The sequence below is a fragment of the Amblyomma americanum genome, chromosome 11, assembly GCF_052857255.1.
Source record: "Amblyomma americanum isolate KBUSLIRL-KWMA chromosome 11, ASM5285725v1, whole genome shotgun sequence".
Lineage (NCBI taxonomy): Eukaryota > Metazoa > Arthropoda > Arachnida > Ixodida > Ixodidae > Amblyomma > Amblyomma americanum.
The window spans coordinates 5,193,624-5,212,645 of NC_135507.1; the positions used below are offsets into that span (position 1 = coordinate 5,193,624).

General features: G+C 45.6%; 1 protein-coding gene across 2 annotated transcripts in view; it reads left to right on the forward strand.

The window, feature by feature from the left end:
* Positions 1-1,386: 1,386 nt before the first annotated feature.
* The window catches only part of LOC144110644 (prolyl 3-hydroxylase 2-like), a 63,328-nt gene continuing 45,692 nt past the window's right edge, over positions 1,387-19,022 (forward strand). Inside the window, exons 1-3 of one of the 2 annotated variants that reach the window (XM_077643685.1) lie at positions 1,387-1,503; positions 2,851-2,926; positions 5,480-5,880. In XM_077643685.1, the coding sequence (XP_077499811.1) occupies positions 1,415-1,503; positions 2,851-2,926; positions 5,480-5,686 (372 nt within the window). In that variant the 5' untranslated portion in view covers positions 1,387-1,414 and the 3' untranslated portion in view covers positions 5,687-5,880. Of the gene's footprint in view, positions 1,504-2,850; positions 2,927-5,479; positions 5,881-19,022 lie in introns of those variants that run through there. The other variant, XM_077643686.1, reaches the window with a different exon arrangement.

Genomic DNA, 19,022 nt, shown 5'->3' on the forward strand with positions numbered 1-19,022 from the left:
TGTTTTATTGTGGTGAGCTTCCAATAGCCCGAAGTGTCAACGTTCTTCGCAACCGTATTGGATATTTGACACGGCCGTTTGAAAACCACCTAGTCAGTCTTCCTGACATCAAAATTTAAATCACTGAAGTGGCTTATGGTGCCTAGCTACCCCTACAGCAGCGCCTGTAGCTGCACCATCACATCTTAGTGCTGAGATATTTTAGTACGAAATCACTAATCAGCAGGTTCAGAACCTAGCAAAATCATCTTGTGTTTGGCTGTCGGAGAGAACCAGTATCGCACAAATTCCACCGGTCGCAGCACCTGCCATCTGAGAGCTGTGGCTCACCGCCTAACCGGTCCACCGTTTCGCCAATAGTAATATGAGGGCTGCCAGGGAGCTATGAATGTTAAGAGAAATACCAAGTTTTCATACATGAATACGCCGTGCTTTCGCACTGTATGCTAATGTTGTAAATATTCTCTTTTTTTGCAGTGTGAATTTTGCATCAAGGCAGACGCCTAAAAAATCTGCGGGCCATAGCATACTGAAAGCCCCCGCCTGGGGATCTTTAACGTGCGCTGACATCGCACAGTGCACGAACGCTAAGGCGCCCGTGTGCTGTGCGATGTCAGCGCACGTTAAAGATCCCCAAGCGGTCGAAATTATTCCGGAGCCCTCCACTACGGCACCTCCTTCCTTTCTTCTATCACTCCCTCCTTTATCCCTTCCCTTACGGCGCGGTTCAGGTGTCCAACGATATATGAGACAGATTCTGCGCCATTTCCTTTTCCCGAAAACCAGTTATTATTATTATTATTATTATTATTATTATTATTAATTCGCGAATACCGGAGTTCCCGTCACCCGTTCCGCAGTCGACCAACTTCATATTTTAGGAACTAAGCCGCAACATTTATGTAAAATGCGTGGGAATAGAAATAACTATATTAGTGAAGTCAGGCTTCATTGTGTTGTTTTGTTTTGACATTTTCAAATCGAAAACGCATAGTCAGTGTTCTTCGTGCAACTAGGGGGTTCATGCAGCACTGAACTCGGCGATACAGTTTACAAACAGCAGAGCGGCCGGCAGCAGAAGCGTGGTTAGTCTGGACAGCCAGAGAGCTGGAGCCGCGTGCCGGCACTTCGTCTTTAACTTCTTTGTCTTCCATGGAGACAACATTAGGCGCGTTCATCATAGTTCAGGAGCGTTTATCATAGTTCACTACAATACTTTTTATGTGAACCAAGTGAAAGACAAGGCTGACGAGAATGTGAAATACAGGTCATAAGTTTTTCGTCCTTTTTGAACTGTCCAAATCAAGATATGGGCCTTCAGTTTACCAAAGTTGCTACCGTAGTGGCTGTTTGTGAGCCCAAAATGCGATTCAAACATGCAGATTCCACGACAAACAGGACCGACCTAAGCCACATGATCCACTTGGACAACTGTGACTTCGAGGACAATGCCACCTGCAAGTGTCCGGAATATAAGCTACCGCTGTCACTTCGGGACTACAGGTATGTGTTGCACGCGCTGTATAAACGATCCCTTAGCTCGCATTTATTATTGCATGCGTCAAGCGTTATGTGAATGTCCGCCTTGCTTGAAATGACGTCATCAAGCGGGTGCAACATACGCGACATACCATATACCATCACGTGAGATACCAGATGAGGAAATTCCTCATCTGACTTTTTCAGGTCAACGCAGCCAGTCATATCAAGCCACCTGTTGCAGCTGGACACACTGCCTTTTAATCCCACGCTTGCTATCTTTCCACGCTCCACACCGCCAGATTCCTTTCTGCTGAGCTGGCCTTTTTCTTTTCACAGTTGTGCAGGTCAACCGGTTAATTATCTTAGCAGCCATCATGCCCGCACAAGATTCACCCTCCCCACCCTAACACCATTCCTACTTCCCACCCCTTTTCCCCTTCACCCGGCCTTCCTCTTCGGAGCGATGACCCTATTTAAACCCCGCCAATGATGAACGCTTTGTCCAGACAAAGAGAAGTGCTTTTGTCGAGTCGTTAGCAAGCGTCCTGAGGTGTTCCCTTCCTTGCTGAGTTTGTGATTACCATAGAAAGAGAAGGTTATGAAGAGGGTAGAGGATTGCGCTCTCTGAGGGTGGCTCCACGGCAGAATACAAGGCTACATGGCTAAAACGAATTTATAACTGCTTTCGCTGATTCATGCACTAAGCCAATAAGCCTAGCCTGTTGTGTTACCTTCTTTCAGTGGGCTAGCACAGAGTTTCCTGCTCTACGATTTCGCCACTGTATGTCTGGAGGAGCGGGTCGCTCGGGAAAAGCAACCTGGGTCTAACGAGCTCCACCGCTGGCTGCACGTTCCATCGCAGGGCAGTGGCGCGTCGTTTAACCGCTCCACCAGTGCGTCAAGAGTGGTATGATGACTCCCAGTGATCTCTCCACGTAAAGCAGAGAATGAAAGATTCTGCGCATATATGGGCATTAACGCCTCTAACGCCATCGACTCATAGCATTAAAGAGGCGATAAAGGCTGCTGTAGCAACGCCACCTCTCCAGAGCGGAGTGTGTGAGGAAGATAACCGGAGCTGCGTGGGAGAAAGCCCAAGGTCCGGGTGGTCTCAAGGAGTAAAACAACTCGCTATGGAGTCCAGCAGACGACTGGCTTCGGGTCCTCTTTCCGCATGCGCGCTGCAGTACCCTACAGTTTTAGTCTGCAGCAATGAGGCCCCGACACAAAGCTAGCGCACCTAATTCGCATATGGCCTAACCGAACAGTTTTTTTTTATTAACCACTCGGTCTCAATTTTTTGCTGGCCACTGAAGTACATTTTGTTAACAGTGGGTTATTCTCCCTTTCTTATCTCCAAACTTGCAGCGCCTCTATATACTTGAACAACGACTTCCACGGCGGCCAAACCGTGTTCACCAAGACGCCCCGTACAAGCATTCGGGTGAGTAAAGGCTTGCTCTTCACTCGTGTAGAATAACTGAAGGGATGTAGTTTTCCTGCGGTTCGTACGAGCACTGTAGTTTTTTTTTATTTCATGCATGCAGAGGATGTACCACAGCGACCTTGTAAAATGTAGTTTCGTGAAAATGTGGCACATTTAGAGCTCAGATATTAAAGCTTCTCGTTTCAAGGCTTTTGCATGGTCGGTTCAAACTGTGGAGACGACGCTAATTTCGTTCATCATGACACAGCCTTCTGAAAGCCTTAGGACAATCAGCGCCTTTCCCGCGCGACATTATTGTTCGTTATGGTGTGGTATGGTAGCCAATAAGAAAGCAATTTTTGTCAACTAATATCTTCGTTTATACAAAGTGATAACGTATTGATGCAGTCCAACACCAAAATGTTACCAGTGCCTCTTTATTCGAAGGAAACTAGTTTTTTTTGTTAACGTTGAATATTGCGCTAGGACCCGGGCGAAGCTGTTGGTCTGTAGTGATAGGCGTGTTGGCGAGGTTCTTTGATAAATCTAGTCGTAGGACCTGCATGCCCAGTTGATCAAAACTAGGCTCTATGGATGTTAAAAGCTTGGAGGTTAGCTGACTACCTTGTCAATTGCGGCATTAAGATTGATTACTCATGTGTCTTAAAGACATGCTAATCGTGTAAAGTAAAAGTTCTAGGAAGCCACCAACAGCTGACTGCCCTGCTTATAGGCGACGCCTCTTTAGATCACGTCCGAAAGCTCTGAAAGAAGTTTAAAGAATGGCGCATTTGTCGTTCCGTCGCTCCTCGCCCAAAGCCTTCCAATCCTCTCCGCCGCGGCACCTTCCCATTCGTGAAAATGGAGTGGTTTTTTTTTATGGAACTGTCAAAAAAAGCAGGCAAGCAAACAGAAAAACAAGCACACGCACATGAACATACAAGCATGCACACACACTAATGCAAAAACAAATGCACACACACACACACACACCAGCGCAAACACACACTTACGCACGCGCGCACATACACGCGCGCTCATACAAACACACACACAAAAAAACTCACAGGCACTCATAAACGCAACGACACCAACAGAAACATGCACACACACACACTCGAACACACACACACAAATACACAAAAACAAGCACACTTAATTCCCTTCTCAGGCCTTTTTTTTCCTGGTCACCTTTCTGATAATGGAAGTACAGAGAACTACACCTTCGGCCCTTGTGACCAGAAAATAGAACTTGTAAAAATATGTTTGCTCGGAGGAAGAAGATAAAGAGGTATGACATGCGGCTGGTTTTGTTTTTGTAATGTGTTTTGTGGCGACATACTGGCCAGAAGTTTTGCTTGAGTCTCATCACTGGCTTGACTGAATAACACTGGCATACCGGCAGTGACTCTGCCAGCGTCAGCGTATCCGTATATTTGTGACGTTGTGATGCAAAGAAGGGGCATGTAGCACCTTCATTGGAGGGACGAACTAGAACTGAGGGAAAATTTGGGGGACGCTAATTACCTTACGTGTGTGATGATGAAGCGTAGTGCCACTTGGCCCCTGAACGCCACGAACTTCCGGTCAGTTGACGTCACTTATGGTGTGGGGAGGTTACTTCTGTTTGGTTTTACGGCATTTCCGGTTTACTTGGCGTCACATCTGTTCTATGTCATGAGTCATATTTGGTCGCATGGCTCATATAGAGACGCGCATAGCTGCTACTCATCGCATGTCACGTCCAATCTGGGGACGTCACTTCCCGTTTGCCATGAGGCATGACTGGTCATATGATTCATACTCGCATACATAGTTGCCACACACAGCATCTAGACCCCACCCGTAGACCATAACGCCTCTGCATACTGCCTAATCTCCAGTGTGACGTCACAGCGTCAGCACAAAATGGTCCGACGAGCTCCTTGTGCTATCGCATGAAAGGAGCTAGCTTCCTTCGCTAATGCCCGCTGGTCATCCGCGCTGAGTCCGAGTTTACCTTAGTGAAGCCAAGCACTCCAGGATAAAAAGAGGCAGGCGGGACAGGAAAAATTGGCGGTGGCTTAGTTCTGGTTAAACCTGGAGTGACGCGATAGCTACAGGTGACGTAGTGGAACTTGCTCAGTTGAATTGAAAAGTCATTCTTTCGCCGCTCCGTTTCTCTGGGCGTTCCTTCTTCATATTTGTCCCATTTGATACGGCGCATGCACACAGCTGTTGCAGCTCGGTTTCGCCGGCGCGCCTCGCCCCCGGCAGCAGCAGCTGCTCCGCACCACGTGGCTGGTCACGTGACCGACCACGTGGTGGTGGCGGCACCGCCACGTCGTGGCTGCGCCGCCATCGTCATGTGCCACCGCCATGCCGGAGGCTCGAAATGCTACCGTAATGTAGCTATGGAAGCAAGGTCGGTCTGTAGAAGAACGATAGTTGAATACGGGCTAGTAGGTGTAAAAGTGACGACTGACGGCCCTGTTCTTCTGTGCGGTTCTTGTGCGCTGAAGGCTAAGGGAGATCTTGAAGCATCAAGATTTACGTGGACACAATGCGTGTCTCTGCCGCCACGCTGCGCAGGCCATTCTGAGACCCAAGTGCGGTCGAATGCTGTCGTTCGCGAGCGAAACGGCGCACGGAGTGCTTCCGGTCTTCTCCGGTCGGCGCTGCGCCCTGCTTGTCTGGATGATGCACACGGCGATGGAACAGGAAGCTGCCAGACCAGACTTGGAGCAAATGCTGCGGGACATTGAAAACCGCTCGAAAAACGACACATTGTTAGGATGACAAACGTTTGCATTTTTTCTCATCCTAAAGATGTTGACGAAACAGGAAGCTTCCGGCCAGCGCCGGAGCAGTGTCGGATCGATTGTGTCCAGTGCGGTATTATCGCTTGTTGCTAGAATATCCCTCTGTATGAGTTTAGTGAATCTAATAAATAAAAAAGATACTTTTCCTTCCTGTTTACGGAGGGGCCGAATGCGGCAGTTGTGTTACTTTGCCACATAAGGACAATGAGATGAATGCACACAGGCACTCATAGGCAGCGCCTCTAAATCTCTTTTACCTATGAACTCAGAAGGCAAAAAATTAGATAAGCTTAAGACTCATCACTTGAAACGCTGGAGAAATGCTGGTTTCAAGCGCAGATTTGTGGCTGTTTCAAATATTTGGACACTTCAGCTCCACCTTAAGGGTATGACGTGATAGCATAATGAGTTAAGTATCATATATGCAGAATTGGTCATTGTCTACTTTACATTCACAAGTGTCTGGGAGCCCTCGTACCACCCTTGACACAGTGGTGCAAGTGTTCAGTGATGCGGCACTACCATGCGATGGCAGGTGCTTCCACCGGTGGGCCTTGTGCGACCTAAGTTGCTCTTTCCGAGCGGCCAATCATTACTTTAGCTGGCACCTGCTTCCACCGGTGGGCCTTGTGCGACCTAAGTTGCTCTTCCCGAGCGGCCATTCATTACTTTAGCTGGCACCTGCTTCCACCGGTGGGCCTTGTGCGACCTAAGTTGCTCTTCCCGAGCGGCCAATCATTACTTTAGCTGACACCTGCTTCCACCGGTGGGCCTTGTACGACCTAAGTTGCTCTTCCCGAGCGGCCAATCATTACTTTAGCTGGCACCTGCTTCCACCGGTGGGCCTTGTGCGACCTAAGTTGCTCTTCCCGTGTGGCCAATCATTACTTTAGCTGACACCTGCTTCCACCGGTGGGCCTTGTGCGACCTAAGTTGCTCTTCCCGAGCGGCCAATCATTACTTTAGCTGACACCTGCTTCCACCGGTGGGCCTTGTGCGACCTAAGTTGCTCTTCCCGAGCGGCCAGTCATTACTTTAGCTGGCACCTGCTTCCGCCGGTGGGCCTTGTGCGACCTAAGTTGCTCTTCCCGAGCGGCCAATCATTACTTTAGCTGGCACCTGCTTCCACCGGTGGGCCTTGTGCGACCTAAGTTGCTCTTCCCGAGCGGCCAATCATTACTTTAGCTGGCGCCTGCCACGTTGTGCAGTTTTCTCATAATCCGGTGGGTAGGTTGTGATGATGCCGCAAGGTCAGATGAGCTAGGTTTCCCACCCACCTTCTAAGTAGCTTCTCTGGGGATTTTTCCTGGATTTCTCGCTCAAGGTCTACCAGGCCGACGACGACTCTGGAATTTTGCGACAAGAGCTCCTTAATGATATTGTGTTAAAATTATCTGTATTGGGGGTATGAGCGTAGAGCCAACAAGCCTGATTTTTCGCACAGATCCATGCATTGAAGGCTTGTTAAGAGAGGTACATTGCGCTTTCTATCGCGTCTTGCGCTCTCTGCTAGTGATGGAAGCATGAAATTAGAAAAAGGGCACAAATGCGGACGGCACATTTGAAGGCGCGGAGGATCTCCGAATAAAGTTATTTTTTTACTGTAAGCCTGCATCGCAGGAAGAAGGCAGTGTCACGATTGCGTGACGAGCCGAGACCAGAAGGTAAGACAAAGGAGTATTTAAGAGAGAACGAAATGTTACCTGGGATTCTCTACTTTTATAATGTTCGTCATGATCTGAACAAAGTAGGCCAAACGTTTACAAGTCAGTGTTATGTTTACGACATCTGAACGAGTCATGATTTTGTGCAGAATGAGCGGCCCTGCAAGTAAGCGAAAGGCTGGCTGTTTCATATAACTCCAACGTGCCCTTGTCGGCATTGTGTTTTGTACAAAAGTCAAAAATTCTATGAAAAATTCTGCATTGAAAAACCGGCAGATGTATAAATGGGTGCTCATAAGAGCGAGATTAGGGAATTTGCCGGCATAGTGCAAGACGCCTGACTGTGATCCAGTTTGGCATCCACTTTTAGACGACCGTCATTCTGCACAATCATAGCGACCAGTTAACCCAGATGAACCATAGGACCGTCTGAGATTGCCCGAACGGGGACTGAATACGTCAGTAGGCCGTCAATAACATATTGAAAAAGAAACTCTCTCCGTCTGTCGCTGTCTTGTCTCAAACAATGGTTAGTCGCGAGAAGTTGCTGGACAAAAACAACCCGAGTTGGAGTAGCCCCACCGATGGGAGCGCCTCACAACCCGCCCACCGGGTTGTTAGAAAACTGCCCACCGTTGCAGATGGCAGTTAAATTAATGACTAGTCGCTGGGGAAGAGCAACCTGGATCGCACAAGGACACCAGTGGAAGCACCCGCCGTCCGCAGTGCAGTGGCGATCGCTCAACCGCTGCACCACTGCACCAGGAGCGGTACGAGGACTCGCAGGGATCTATGAGTGTCGGAAGAGAATGACCAATTCCGCATATATGAGCATTAACCCATTAAATCTATCGCGTCATACTCTTGAGGCGGAGCTTAAGTCTCCTCTCCAGTTTCTTTCTGACACGTTAGAAGAGGACCCCAGGTGCCTGCGCGCTGTATATTAAGAAATTCGTTCGGCCGGTTTCTCTCTCAAGACCAAAAAGTGTCATTTCACCGCTTATTCCTTTGCACTTTTCGAGAGCTGAAGTTTCTGGGCCATATCATGAGCGCTTAGGAGGTTAGCCTAGACCTCTATAAGACAGCCGTAAACGCTGCTTAGCCCTTTTGTATTGGGTTCGGGGTCGCTGCTGCTTGATGGAACCGTGGTCAATGAACACGCGTTCCCACAAGGACATTCTCTCGGCCACACTCACTGCCGATTATATAGGGCTCCAATTCCCTTAAGGTCCTAAGTAGAAGACAGCCTCGCTGAGGAGGGAGTGCCCCTTCACGTTCACTTTCGCGCACAATCTCGCACCCCCACGCACTTATGAAGAAGCCCTCGTCACGTGTTTGAGCATGAGGGTGAGGAGGATCCCAATTGGGTAGCATGTATGCTGCGGTCGGTCTGCACGTGTTCCATGGCCAGCTTGTGGTCGACAAGTGTTCCGACACCCGTGCCTCATAAACCCTGACGCTTCAGGCAGCACGCAGGAGATGCACCAAAAACGACACCATTGCCTCCAGGCATGGTCGCTGCAAACGGGGATAATACCGAATGACTGCTTGCCGCGGCGGCGCTCGGAACGTGAGGAGACACAATAAACTGGGCTTTTTTTGCTCGAACTTCAGCCCGTCGTTCGTTTGGGCCGAGGAAGGACACACTGTGGCGTTACGAAGCACGGTGATTGAGGCCATATGACAGCTGGTCCTATCCAGGTGGTCTACAGCTGCAGGCCTGGTAGCAGAAGTTGTCGAGTAGACCGCACATGCTCGGAGCCACCCAGGAGAAATGGACGTGCTGGCTGCTTCTAGGCGAAACTTGCTGACGCGGTTCTCAACAGCCCATCCCAACCGATAAGCGAAGTGTGCGCCGCGTTCTTGGTTTGTGCGCCTATCATCGTCGTTTTGTTCAGAACTTCTCTCAGATAGCTGACTCCCTAACCCGCCTGTCGAAGGACGCAGAACCGTTCTTTTGGGCCATGAGCAACAATAAGCTTTCGAAGACCTCCGAAATTGTCTCCACAGTACTCCTATACTTTGACCCTTGGACGAATACGCCGACATAGAACTGCACACCGACGCATGCAACGTGGGCCTCGGTGCGGTCCTTTTGAAGTGATAGGACGACATTCTGCAAAGAAAAACTACGGCCAGACGGAGCATTCCTTCTCCTTAATAATCCTATATTTATGAAAAATGGCGCTGTACGTTTAAAAATTATCCGTCTTTAATTGTTGGCTTAGATGGCAAGTGTCAGCATCATTATTTTTATATATCTATGACGTTTATTTTTCTCTTTTCATCTCCTTGCAGAAATCAGACATGTAGATAGTAGCTCATGACCGTGCATCAAAACGTCAGCTTAAAATCGGCGCATGTTGATGTCTCTCCTCTAGTCTGGTCTTCACTTAAGTGCTTTTTCTTTTCAAGTACATAATTTGCAAGCTGCTTCCACGTGACCGACTGTTAGAAAGTGATGACGCCACCTGAAAATTGTATAAAGTATTGAAATGATAGAATATTTCTTCCACAGAGCACATAACGTTAACCAAATCCTATGGGGCGAAGAAATATTGCATAAAACACTAATTTGGCCCACGGAGTTACATTCGCGTTTACATTTGAATGCTTCTATTTGTGTGTGAATATGCTCCTCATACGTTGTCTTGCTTATTCAGCTCCCAGTTTTGAGGCCCCTTTTTAGGCGAATAGAAGTTACTCGTCCTCAGTGCAGCACATTAACTATAAGCGATCGCGAGCGGCTCAAGCCGTGTTCTGTTAAGTACGGAATGATTTCGCGTATGTACACATACGAGATATGTCGCTGATTGGACGTTGGCAAAATGTCCTTTTCTATACCGTTCCGAACGCTTAACACGGCAGGTTGCTAGGTCAGTTCGGTCTCTCGGCCCCTGATAACCTTGTTTGTTCTTCCGTGCTCAAAGGACTTGGGTTTTGCATGCCTCCGAAGGTTTAGCCCCAAGGGTGTGGTCGTAGCCATTTTTATGATAATTAGAGAGCTCTTTATTACGTTTGGGTATATGTTCGTGCTTGCTAAAGTAGGCTTACGCTTGCGATGAGGTGCTTTTGGTCACCCCACTATCCTGTCTCTTCTTCTGTATTTAATGTCCCATGTTAGCTTTTCGATGCAGCTTTTCTAATATGTGCGTTAGAAACAGAAGGCATTCTACAAGTTCCTATTTAAGGGGTGCTTGATCTTCTGGAACTTTTTTCAGTGATGCTATGCCAACTAGCTCAAATGTCGATTCTACTTCTGGAAAAATATACACGAGGACACCATTCAATACAACCTTTTCATACGGTCTGGGAAAGTGCTTTAATCGGAATTGTCATCAATGTTTCTGGGGATTTTTTTCTCTCGAAATAATAAGCACGTTCCGGTATTACATGTTTTCTAAGAAACACAGCTAGGCTACACCTCGTCATTCACTGTTTCAAAAGTGCCGAAGTTGTCGGAGCCTTCCGGAATGGGATGTGCATCAACCGACCTCTTTCACACGTATTCGTAAAAATCATCACGCAAGTCCGCGGATTGGTTCATTAAAGCCAAAATGAGATTGGCTGCAATGATCACGAGCAGAAAGATACCGATTGAAAGGTGCGGAGCACCTCATCTGCCGTGGCAGCGATACATTTATTACAGTGAGTACTGCTAACGTGTAAGGACAATTGAGACTGCACTACAGCATGGCATTTTTTACATGACAGTGTATAATGACTTAGGTGGTTTTTAGTAAACTCCGCGTTTTTTGATCATTTGTGCATTAATACACTCATGAAATAGGGGTATAACAGTTAACTAGCCAAATGCGCAAATTCTTACTTTATAGAGGGGCAGTAACTGTCTCCTTTAGTACACTTGACTATTGCAAAAAGTACGCCGTGGTATTGAACGTTTTTTCAGATTATCGGTTTCCACTTTCTGGTGTCAGTCATCATCATAACTATCATCGTCATCAGCCTGACCATGCCCACTGCAGGGCAAGGGCCTCTCCCATGTATCTCCAATTGACCGTGGCCTTCGCCAGCTGTGGCCAACGTGTCCCCGCAAACTTAACCTCATCCGCCCACCTAACTTTCTGCCGTCCCGAATTTAAAAATTCGGAACACACTTAAGCTCTGCATTAAGGGAATGACGCTGTAAAATTTAATGCGTTCCTTCAGCCGCCTGGGTCCTCTTTGCATATTGCCTCGCAGACATAGACACTGTTCTTTATTTTATGATCTGTCTTTGTTTACTAATTTCGAAAATTTTCGTTAATATTTATCTAAATAAATAATTTTTTTCCGCCAGAAGATGCACTGGGCCTTCTTATTTATTTATTTATTTACAATGCGCTAACTCCTTTTGAAGGAGTTGTGGCAGAGGGAGAATTACATAACAGTACAATAGCAAAAAAAAAAAAACCAACAGTTACAACAGTGCCGACATTCTGACAAATATGTGACGGTCTTAACATGATAAAAAAAGCTTGCTACAACAAATTACGCTACAATATTAAATTCCTCAAAAGCATTCAGAGATACAAGAGATTCATTCAGTTCATTCCAATCTACCGCAGTACGCGGAAGGAAGGAATATTTAAACACGTCGTTCTTGCACTGAAACGGAAGTAAAGTTATTAAAGTAAAGAAGAAGGAAGTAAGAAGTAAAGTTAGTAAAGTTATGACCCTTTTGTATATTGAACAAAAGGCCCATGTGAGGTATTCAGCTTTTTTTTTTCTGAAATGGATTCAAGACCTGCTTTTACAACCAGGTTAGAAACTGACGTTACGCTGTACTTATTAAAGATAAATCTTACGGCTTTGTTTTGTGCTCTTTCTAAGTTATAAGAATAGCAGTAAACGGATCCCAAATAACATTGACAAGACGCCACGGTGGCTCAGTGGTTATGGTGCTCGGCTGCTGACCCGAAAGACGCGGGTTCGATAGCGGCCGCGGCAGTCGAATTTCGATGGTGGCGAAATTCTAGGGGCTCGTGTACTGCGCGATGTCAGTGCACGTTAAAGAACCCCACGTGGTCAAAATCTCCGGAGCCCTTCACTACAGCGTTCCTCATAACCTGAGTCGCTTTGGGACATTAAACCGCCATAATCCAAAGAACATTAGCATACTGAATGATTGGAAGTACAAGAGATTTATATGCCAAAAGCTTTGTTTTACTGGAAGCCTATCGGAGAGTTGATTTTAGATTACCCATTGCATTTTTTGTAATAAATGTGACATGGCGGTCCCAGTGCCGATTGCTCGCGAAATATAAACAAGGATATTTGTGCTCGGCGACACGCTGAAGTACAGCCCCATTGGTTGAGTAAGAAAATATAAGTGGTTGTTTTGTTTTAGTCACCGACATGGTGGTGTTTTTGTTTTGGAATTGACAGACATCTTCCATGTGCCACATTCATTCCAATAGCCTCTCTATTTCCCTGTTAAGGTGTAGCTGATCATCCTTTGAGTTAATAACACTTATAAAATACAGTCGTCCGCGTAGAGCCTGATTCTGCATTTGAGTCTATCAACAATATCATTTATAAACAGTAAGAATATCAAAGGGCCCAATACAGACCTGTGCGGAACAGCGGACGTGAATGGCAAAGTTTCCAAAAGAAATTCGTTAATGACCACATACTGCTGTCTAGATGATTGGTGGACTGTATTCATTCGCAATGAAGTTTATTTTTCAATATTACTCGTAGTTTTGCCATTAATTTAATGGGCGAGATTTTATCGAGCGCTTTGGGGCAATCGAGAAATATTGCATCAAACTGACATCCGTCAATAATAGCCGAGGTGAAATCATAAATGGTTTCTGCTGGTTGGATTATGGTGGAGAAGCCTTTTCTGAAGCCACGTTGTGCAGGGGTCAGAATTGAGTAGGCGTCCAAAAAAGTTGAGATGTGCTTATGAATCATATGTTCTAGTAACTTACAGCGTGTGCTTGTTAGAACAATTGTGCGAGAACTTTGAATGAGCTGTTTGTCACCTTGCTTAAAAAGTGATTTTATTTGAGGTAACTTCCAGTCATGTGGTAAGAGGCCTGTGGAAAGAGACAAATGATAATTAATGTAAAAAAATTTGATGACTATTTAGCGTGCCTCTTTCAAATGCAATTGGAAGGTCATCTGGACCAGGCGTTTTCCACTCATCTGGGATCAGCATGGGGCTAAACACACCAGACTGTAATATGCAAGTCCTCAATACTAGGCAACAATTCAAATTGATGAAAGGAAGGCGCAGAGCCATTATCGTTAGTAAACACTGGTTTTAACTGCTCATTAAAAACATTTGCAGCTTTAGATTCGTCCGATATGCAGTTTCTATTTATAATAAAGGTATCTGTGGAGGCCATTTTAGGACTGATATATCTCCAGAACTTGCCAAGGGTTTCAGTCATCATGTTGCTTAAACGCGTGTTGTAGAAGCTATTCCTTTCCTCTTTCACTTTAGCTTTAAGTTTCCTGCTATAAAGGAAAAGTTTATCTCGAAATCAAACATCTTTGTGTTTGTTTAAGTGCTTTCTAAACCGACTGACTATTGTTTTTTAAATGAATAACCTCTCATGCAATCCAATGATTTATTCTATTCACCTTCCTAGATCTGAACAGAATGTAGGAATCAATACGTGCGTCGACGGTGTTTTACATTTTAACCAAAGTGAATTGACATCACAAAAATTACTACTAGCGCTGTAGTAAAATTAACCATATGCTAACTTTAATTTGTCTAAAGTGGACACATCGTCGGAAGACGAGAAGTCTGGCGCACGGGTTGTTTTGACATGATGTTCGGCATATATAGAGAAGAGCTGAATGAATATACACTTACGGTGGGAAATTCCCTCCACAATTTCGCAGTGCATTTTGCCGGTAATGTTACTTCGTACAAAAATGAGATCTAGGGTTCATTTGCTATTTCCTTTGATACGTGTATATTCTTTCACTAACTGAATCAGATCGAAGCAGAATGCTATATCAATAAGCTTCTCATTATTAGAGGTGTCGCTATCAATTAGCTAAAAAGCAGACCAGTTGGTATGAGCAGGCTAAAATCTCCACAGGTAATAAGCTTAGTATGGTCTTTTGATTTAGACGTGACATAGTACTTTATTTTTTCTAATGTTCGAAGTCCAGAGACTCGTGGCCTGTGTGCTACGCCGTTAACAACGCAGTGATCATCGCAGTACACTCTACAGAAAAAGGCTTCAACGCCGGGCGCATCACACATTCTCTCTATTATCAGATCGTTTTTAAAACGCAGTGAAACCCCGCCTCCTCTGTTAGTACGATCCTTTCGATAAACAATAAAACTGGGTGGTGAAAATTCGCTGTTATAGATGCTGTAGTGAAGCTATGCTTCTGTAAGAGCAATTAGGTCAGGTTTATATACTGAGACGAGGTGTTCAACGTCAAAGCATTGGCTGACTATACTACGACAATTTACATTCAGTAGTCTTGCAGGGCAATATTGTTGTGACTGTTACCGATTAACTTGATTTATAACGGGTACTTTTTCATTTTTATGCTCGTACCAAGTGTAAAACTAGTCATTAATCGAGACCTTATCGAAAACAACCTTAGGACGCTTTTTTCTATTGCTCTTTTTTTTTTGGAAGTACTAAGCCACAGCTTCTTTCCAATCTCACGCACTCTCCTCCGTAACGTACTGTTTGGACCCTTTGAGATTCGAAGAATTCTTCAATATGAGCAATTTCTAACGGTAATCGATTAGCCGCATGATTACTGGGCGCATTTTGTTGACCTGTTTGTTACTTAGCCTGTGGCACCGCTTCATTCCAGAGACCGTCATCACGAGCTTATATTTAAAATGTCGAAATTATCCGGAGCCGTCCTCTACGACGTCCTTCATAGCCTGAGTTGCTTTGAGACGTTAAACCACATAAACCAAACTTCTTCAGTGCGAGGGACACTTCAGTACCCTTTCCAAAATAGCCGCCGCGGTGGCTGTGGTTATGGCGCTCGGCTGCTGACCCGAAAGACTCGGGTTCGATCCCGGCCACGGCGGTTGAATTTCGATGGAGGCGAAATTCTAGAGGCCCGTGGGCTGTGCTGTGTCAGCGCACGTTAAAGAACCCCAGGTGGTCGAAATTTCCGCAGGCCTTCACTACGGCGTCCCTCATAGCCCGAGTCACGTTTGGACGTTAAACCCCCATAAACCATAAACCAAACCTTTCCAAAGCGACAGCCTGTACTGTCAGAGACGAGAAAAAGAATATTGGCGTAATCTGGTAGATCTTTTCTTATGGTGGTAATAACGAGGTTAGCACGTTTTAGGAAGGTACTGAAATTTCAAATCCGCAAAAAAAGTCAGGTTTGAGCAAATGGCAGTGCCACGCTGTGTGCTCTTGTGGCTAACATTGCAGACCTGGAGCAGCCTGGAGTAGACATACAGCTTTTCATATCTAAGCTCAAGCGTCATATAGGCAATTATTTTTGTTTTTATTAATTAAAGACAGCCTACCTTTTGCTCTTGCAGTATTTTTCAGCTGGATTTATTGTGGAACCTTGCTTAATTGATCCGGTTTTAAATAGTTTTCGAAAATGAAATAACCAAGCCTCGCAGCAAAAGGTTGCTAGCTGCTGTAACTCGTGTCGCCTGTATAATTTGTTGACATTAGTTTTAAAACCACTTTAGTGCTGGCAACTGTATTTTTTGTAAAACTTACGCATCTGGGTTAATGTCATCCTCATTATTGCCATTGCACACCATCTAGGCATTGTGGTAGCCGTATCGTTCATAGATACACTGTGCTGACTATAGTGGGTCTTTCACTTACTGTTTTACACAATTTTTATAAAATAGTCTTTTTGAGTTGGGAGAGCGCACTTTTAGGCATAGCATTGCCAGTGGTGTAGTACATCATAATCAGCTAGATATGCTAACTAGCAAGCAGGTCAACTAATATTGAAAAGTGAACTTTGTAACTATTATTGTTAGGCTCATTAATTGTTCAGAAGCTTGCAGTCCACCGTTATTCATATTCATTTTGGTTTTTAGGGAAATGACGCAGTAACTCTCTCACATATCTCGGTGGCCACCCGAGTCCCGCCATAAGGGAAGGGATGAAGGAGGGAGTAAAAGAAGAAAGGAAGAAAGAGGTGCCGCAGTGGAGGTCTGCGGAATAATTTCGACCGCCAGAGGATCTTTAACGTGCGCTGATAACACGCAGCACACGGGCGCCTTTTGCACGTCACCTCCATCGAAACGGGGCGGCCGCTGTCGGTTTCGAACCTGGGCCGTAATTAATTCCCACATCAATTGTTACAATTTCGAAAAGGCGGTTACCCTCGACGCTGTAGCACAACAAATTTTGGCTATTCCGGCTAGTTACGTGCACTGGAGAGGTCGTTCTGCCTGCAAGCTCCTAGAAACAGCATGTATTTTGTCGCGATCTAGCCAGAATTTGTTGGGCCACAGCACCAAGGGTAACCGCGTGTTCGAAATTCTAAAAAACTGATATGGATATTAATTACAGTATGCTACACGCTTCTCAATAAGCAAGAAACCTAACATAGTAGTTGAAAAGTTAACAAAAAAACAATAATAAACTATCCTCCTAGCTAGCATGCCTCTGCTGTATTCTGATGTACTACACCGTTGACAATGATATGCCGCAGAAAGCGCGCTTCTAACTCAAAAAGCCTACCTTTAAAAATTGTGTAAAGTCCTAGGCGAAACACCCTGTATTACGTGTCTCCAATGTCAGGATTTGCAGATGCCGTCTACTATGAAAAAGCGAGACTATGATATGGGTAAATGTTTTGGTTTTATATTTTGATTTCGAATTTTGATGGAGGCGAAATGCTAGAGGCCCGTGTGCTGTGCGATGTCAGTGCACGTTAAAGAACCCCAGGTGGTCGAATACTCTTATGTAATGCCCCTATTCAGGGGTATTACATAAGAGGAGGGGTTACGGATATAGCATGAGGTTCAATCTAACATCGGCTGCGTTATTTCTTGGTAAAATATTCATTGACAGGTGATAGACGCGACTTGTGATAGGTGATAGACGCGACAGGTGATAGACGCGAAGGCCGTTCTAGTAAGATGCTGCTCGGAAAAAAAAACGATGCTGAGAATGTAATAGTACGAAGGCGTGGACGTACAACAAACGAATGACCAGTCCGCTGAGATATGTGGATGCGTTGTGCGATGTAAAGAGCGTCATCTGCGACTTCAAACATCTTGTTGAACATGGGACACGGAAAATCCAAGTGAAGTCAGCGGCAGTGTAGTATTAGCCGCGACAACGGGTGCAGCGCCGCAAAGCTGGGGGCCGAACGCTGTTGGTGAACTAAAAAAGAAACGCGTCAAAAGTGGTCTGTCCTGACGTATGTACATTGCATTCTAATAGGCGCTTCTGAACTACCACGATGATTTCAGCGCTTGTTCGTAGTCTTACCGCTGTTAAGACTATCATACTGTAACAACTGACATTGTGTCCATGATACCCTGAAAAATACCGGGTGCCGAAGACACTCAAAATGCGGCATTGTTTAGGGTGTAGAGTCGTTTCTGACTGTTGACAGTGAGGTATATATTTTTGTTTCTGTCAAATGCACTTCATAATAGGCCCTTTTGAGGTGAGCTTTTGAACTTATGACCTCCTTCAGGAGCGCAAAGAGGTCTTCGAACCCTTGGAATCGGGTACCGATTCGTTTCAAGACAGAGATTTATGGTTGTGTTGTAATAACCGCACAAGCGGATGTCGCTATCCTCCTTCGCTACTGGTACCACCGGTGTCGTAAACGCACTTCTGGTCTCAGACGTTATGATGCGAAATCTCTCGAGATTTTACACTTCGGCTTTAACAGCCATGGTTGAATCCCGAAAAGTCCGCTTCTTGCATTCAGAAACTTCGGGTGCGCATCTTGTTGTCGTTCTGCCATCGGTGGAGTGATACGTAGTAATACACGGAGTGATCGGCGAAAGCAAAGAGTCCACGCGTATTTTTATTCCCGTGGGAATATTTTGCTGCTGTGTTGTCTGCGACTGAAACTATGTGTTCACGGAAACCTAAAATAAAAGAAGCTAAAGCGAAGCTGCGACGCGACTGGCTGAAAGGCGCTCCATGCGTTAGTTAACTTCTCCTGCTCTCCGAGGCCAGTTAAAAAGGAAAGGTTAGAGCTACGACGTTTAATCTGATTTAATAGAGAAATCGGCAGAAGGAGGCGTTTTCTCTCAAAATATATGCTTTGCCAAGTGCGAGTTACTGTGTTGGAACATTCGCGACCGAGTGACATAGCTGGCACTGCTGTCACGTCATGTTGCTGAAACTTTCCTCTCGGAGAGTGTTATTCACTATCATTTTTTTTCGAGAATGAGTGTTCAGACTACCGTTATCGTGATTTGTTAAGAGTATGCTCGGACCTACAAGCAGGAACGATTGAAGCATGGCCAACGCGCTGACTTTCGGAATTTTTTGGGGAGGGTCTAAACAAACTCGGCAAAATTCATTGAATACCTACTTCCTCATGAAACAGGCATGCTAATTCTGCTCATACAAAACCATGTGTTGTATAGCGGTAATCCACTTCCTCACGTGTCACCTTCTTTCGCCCACCACACATATTGCAGCAAGCATTGCCTCATGACTACATACACTTAGCAACGTTTGTGTTAAA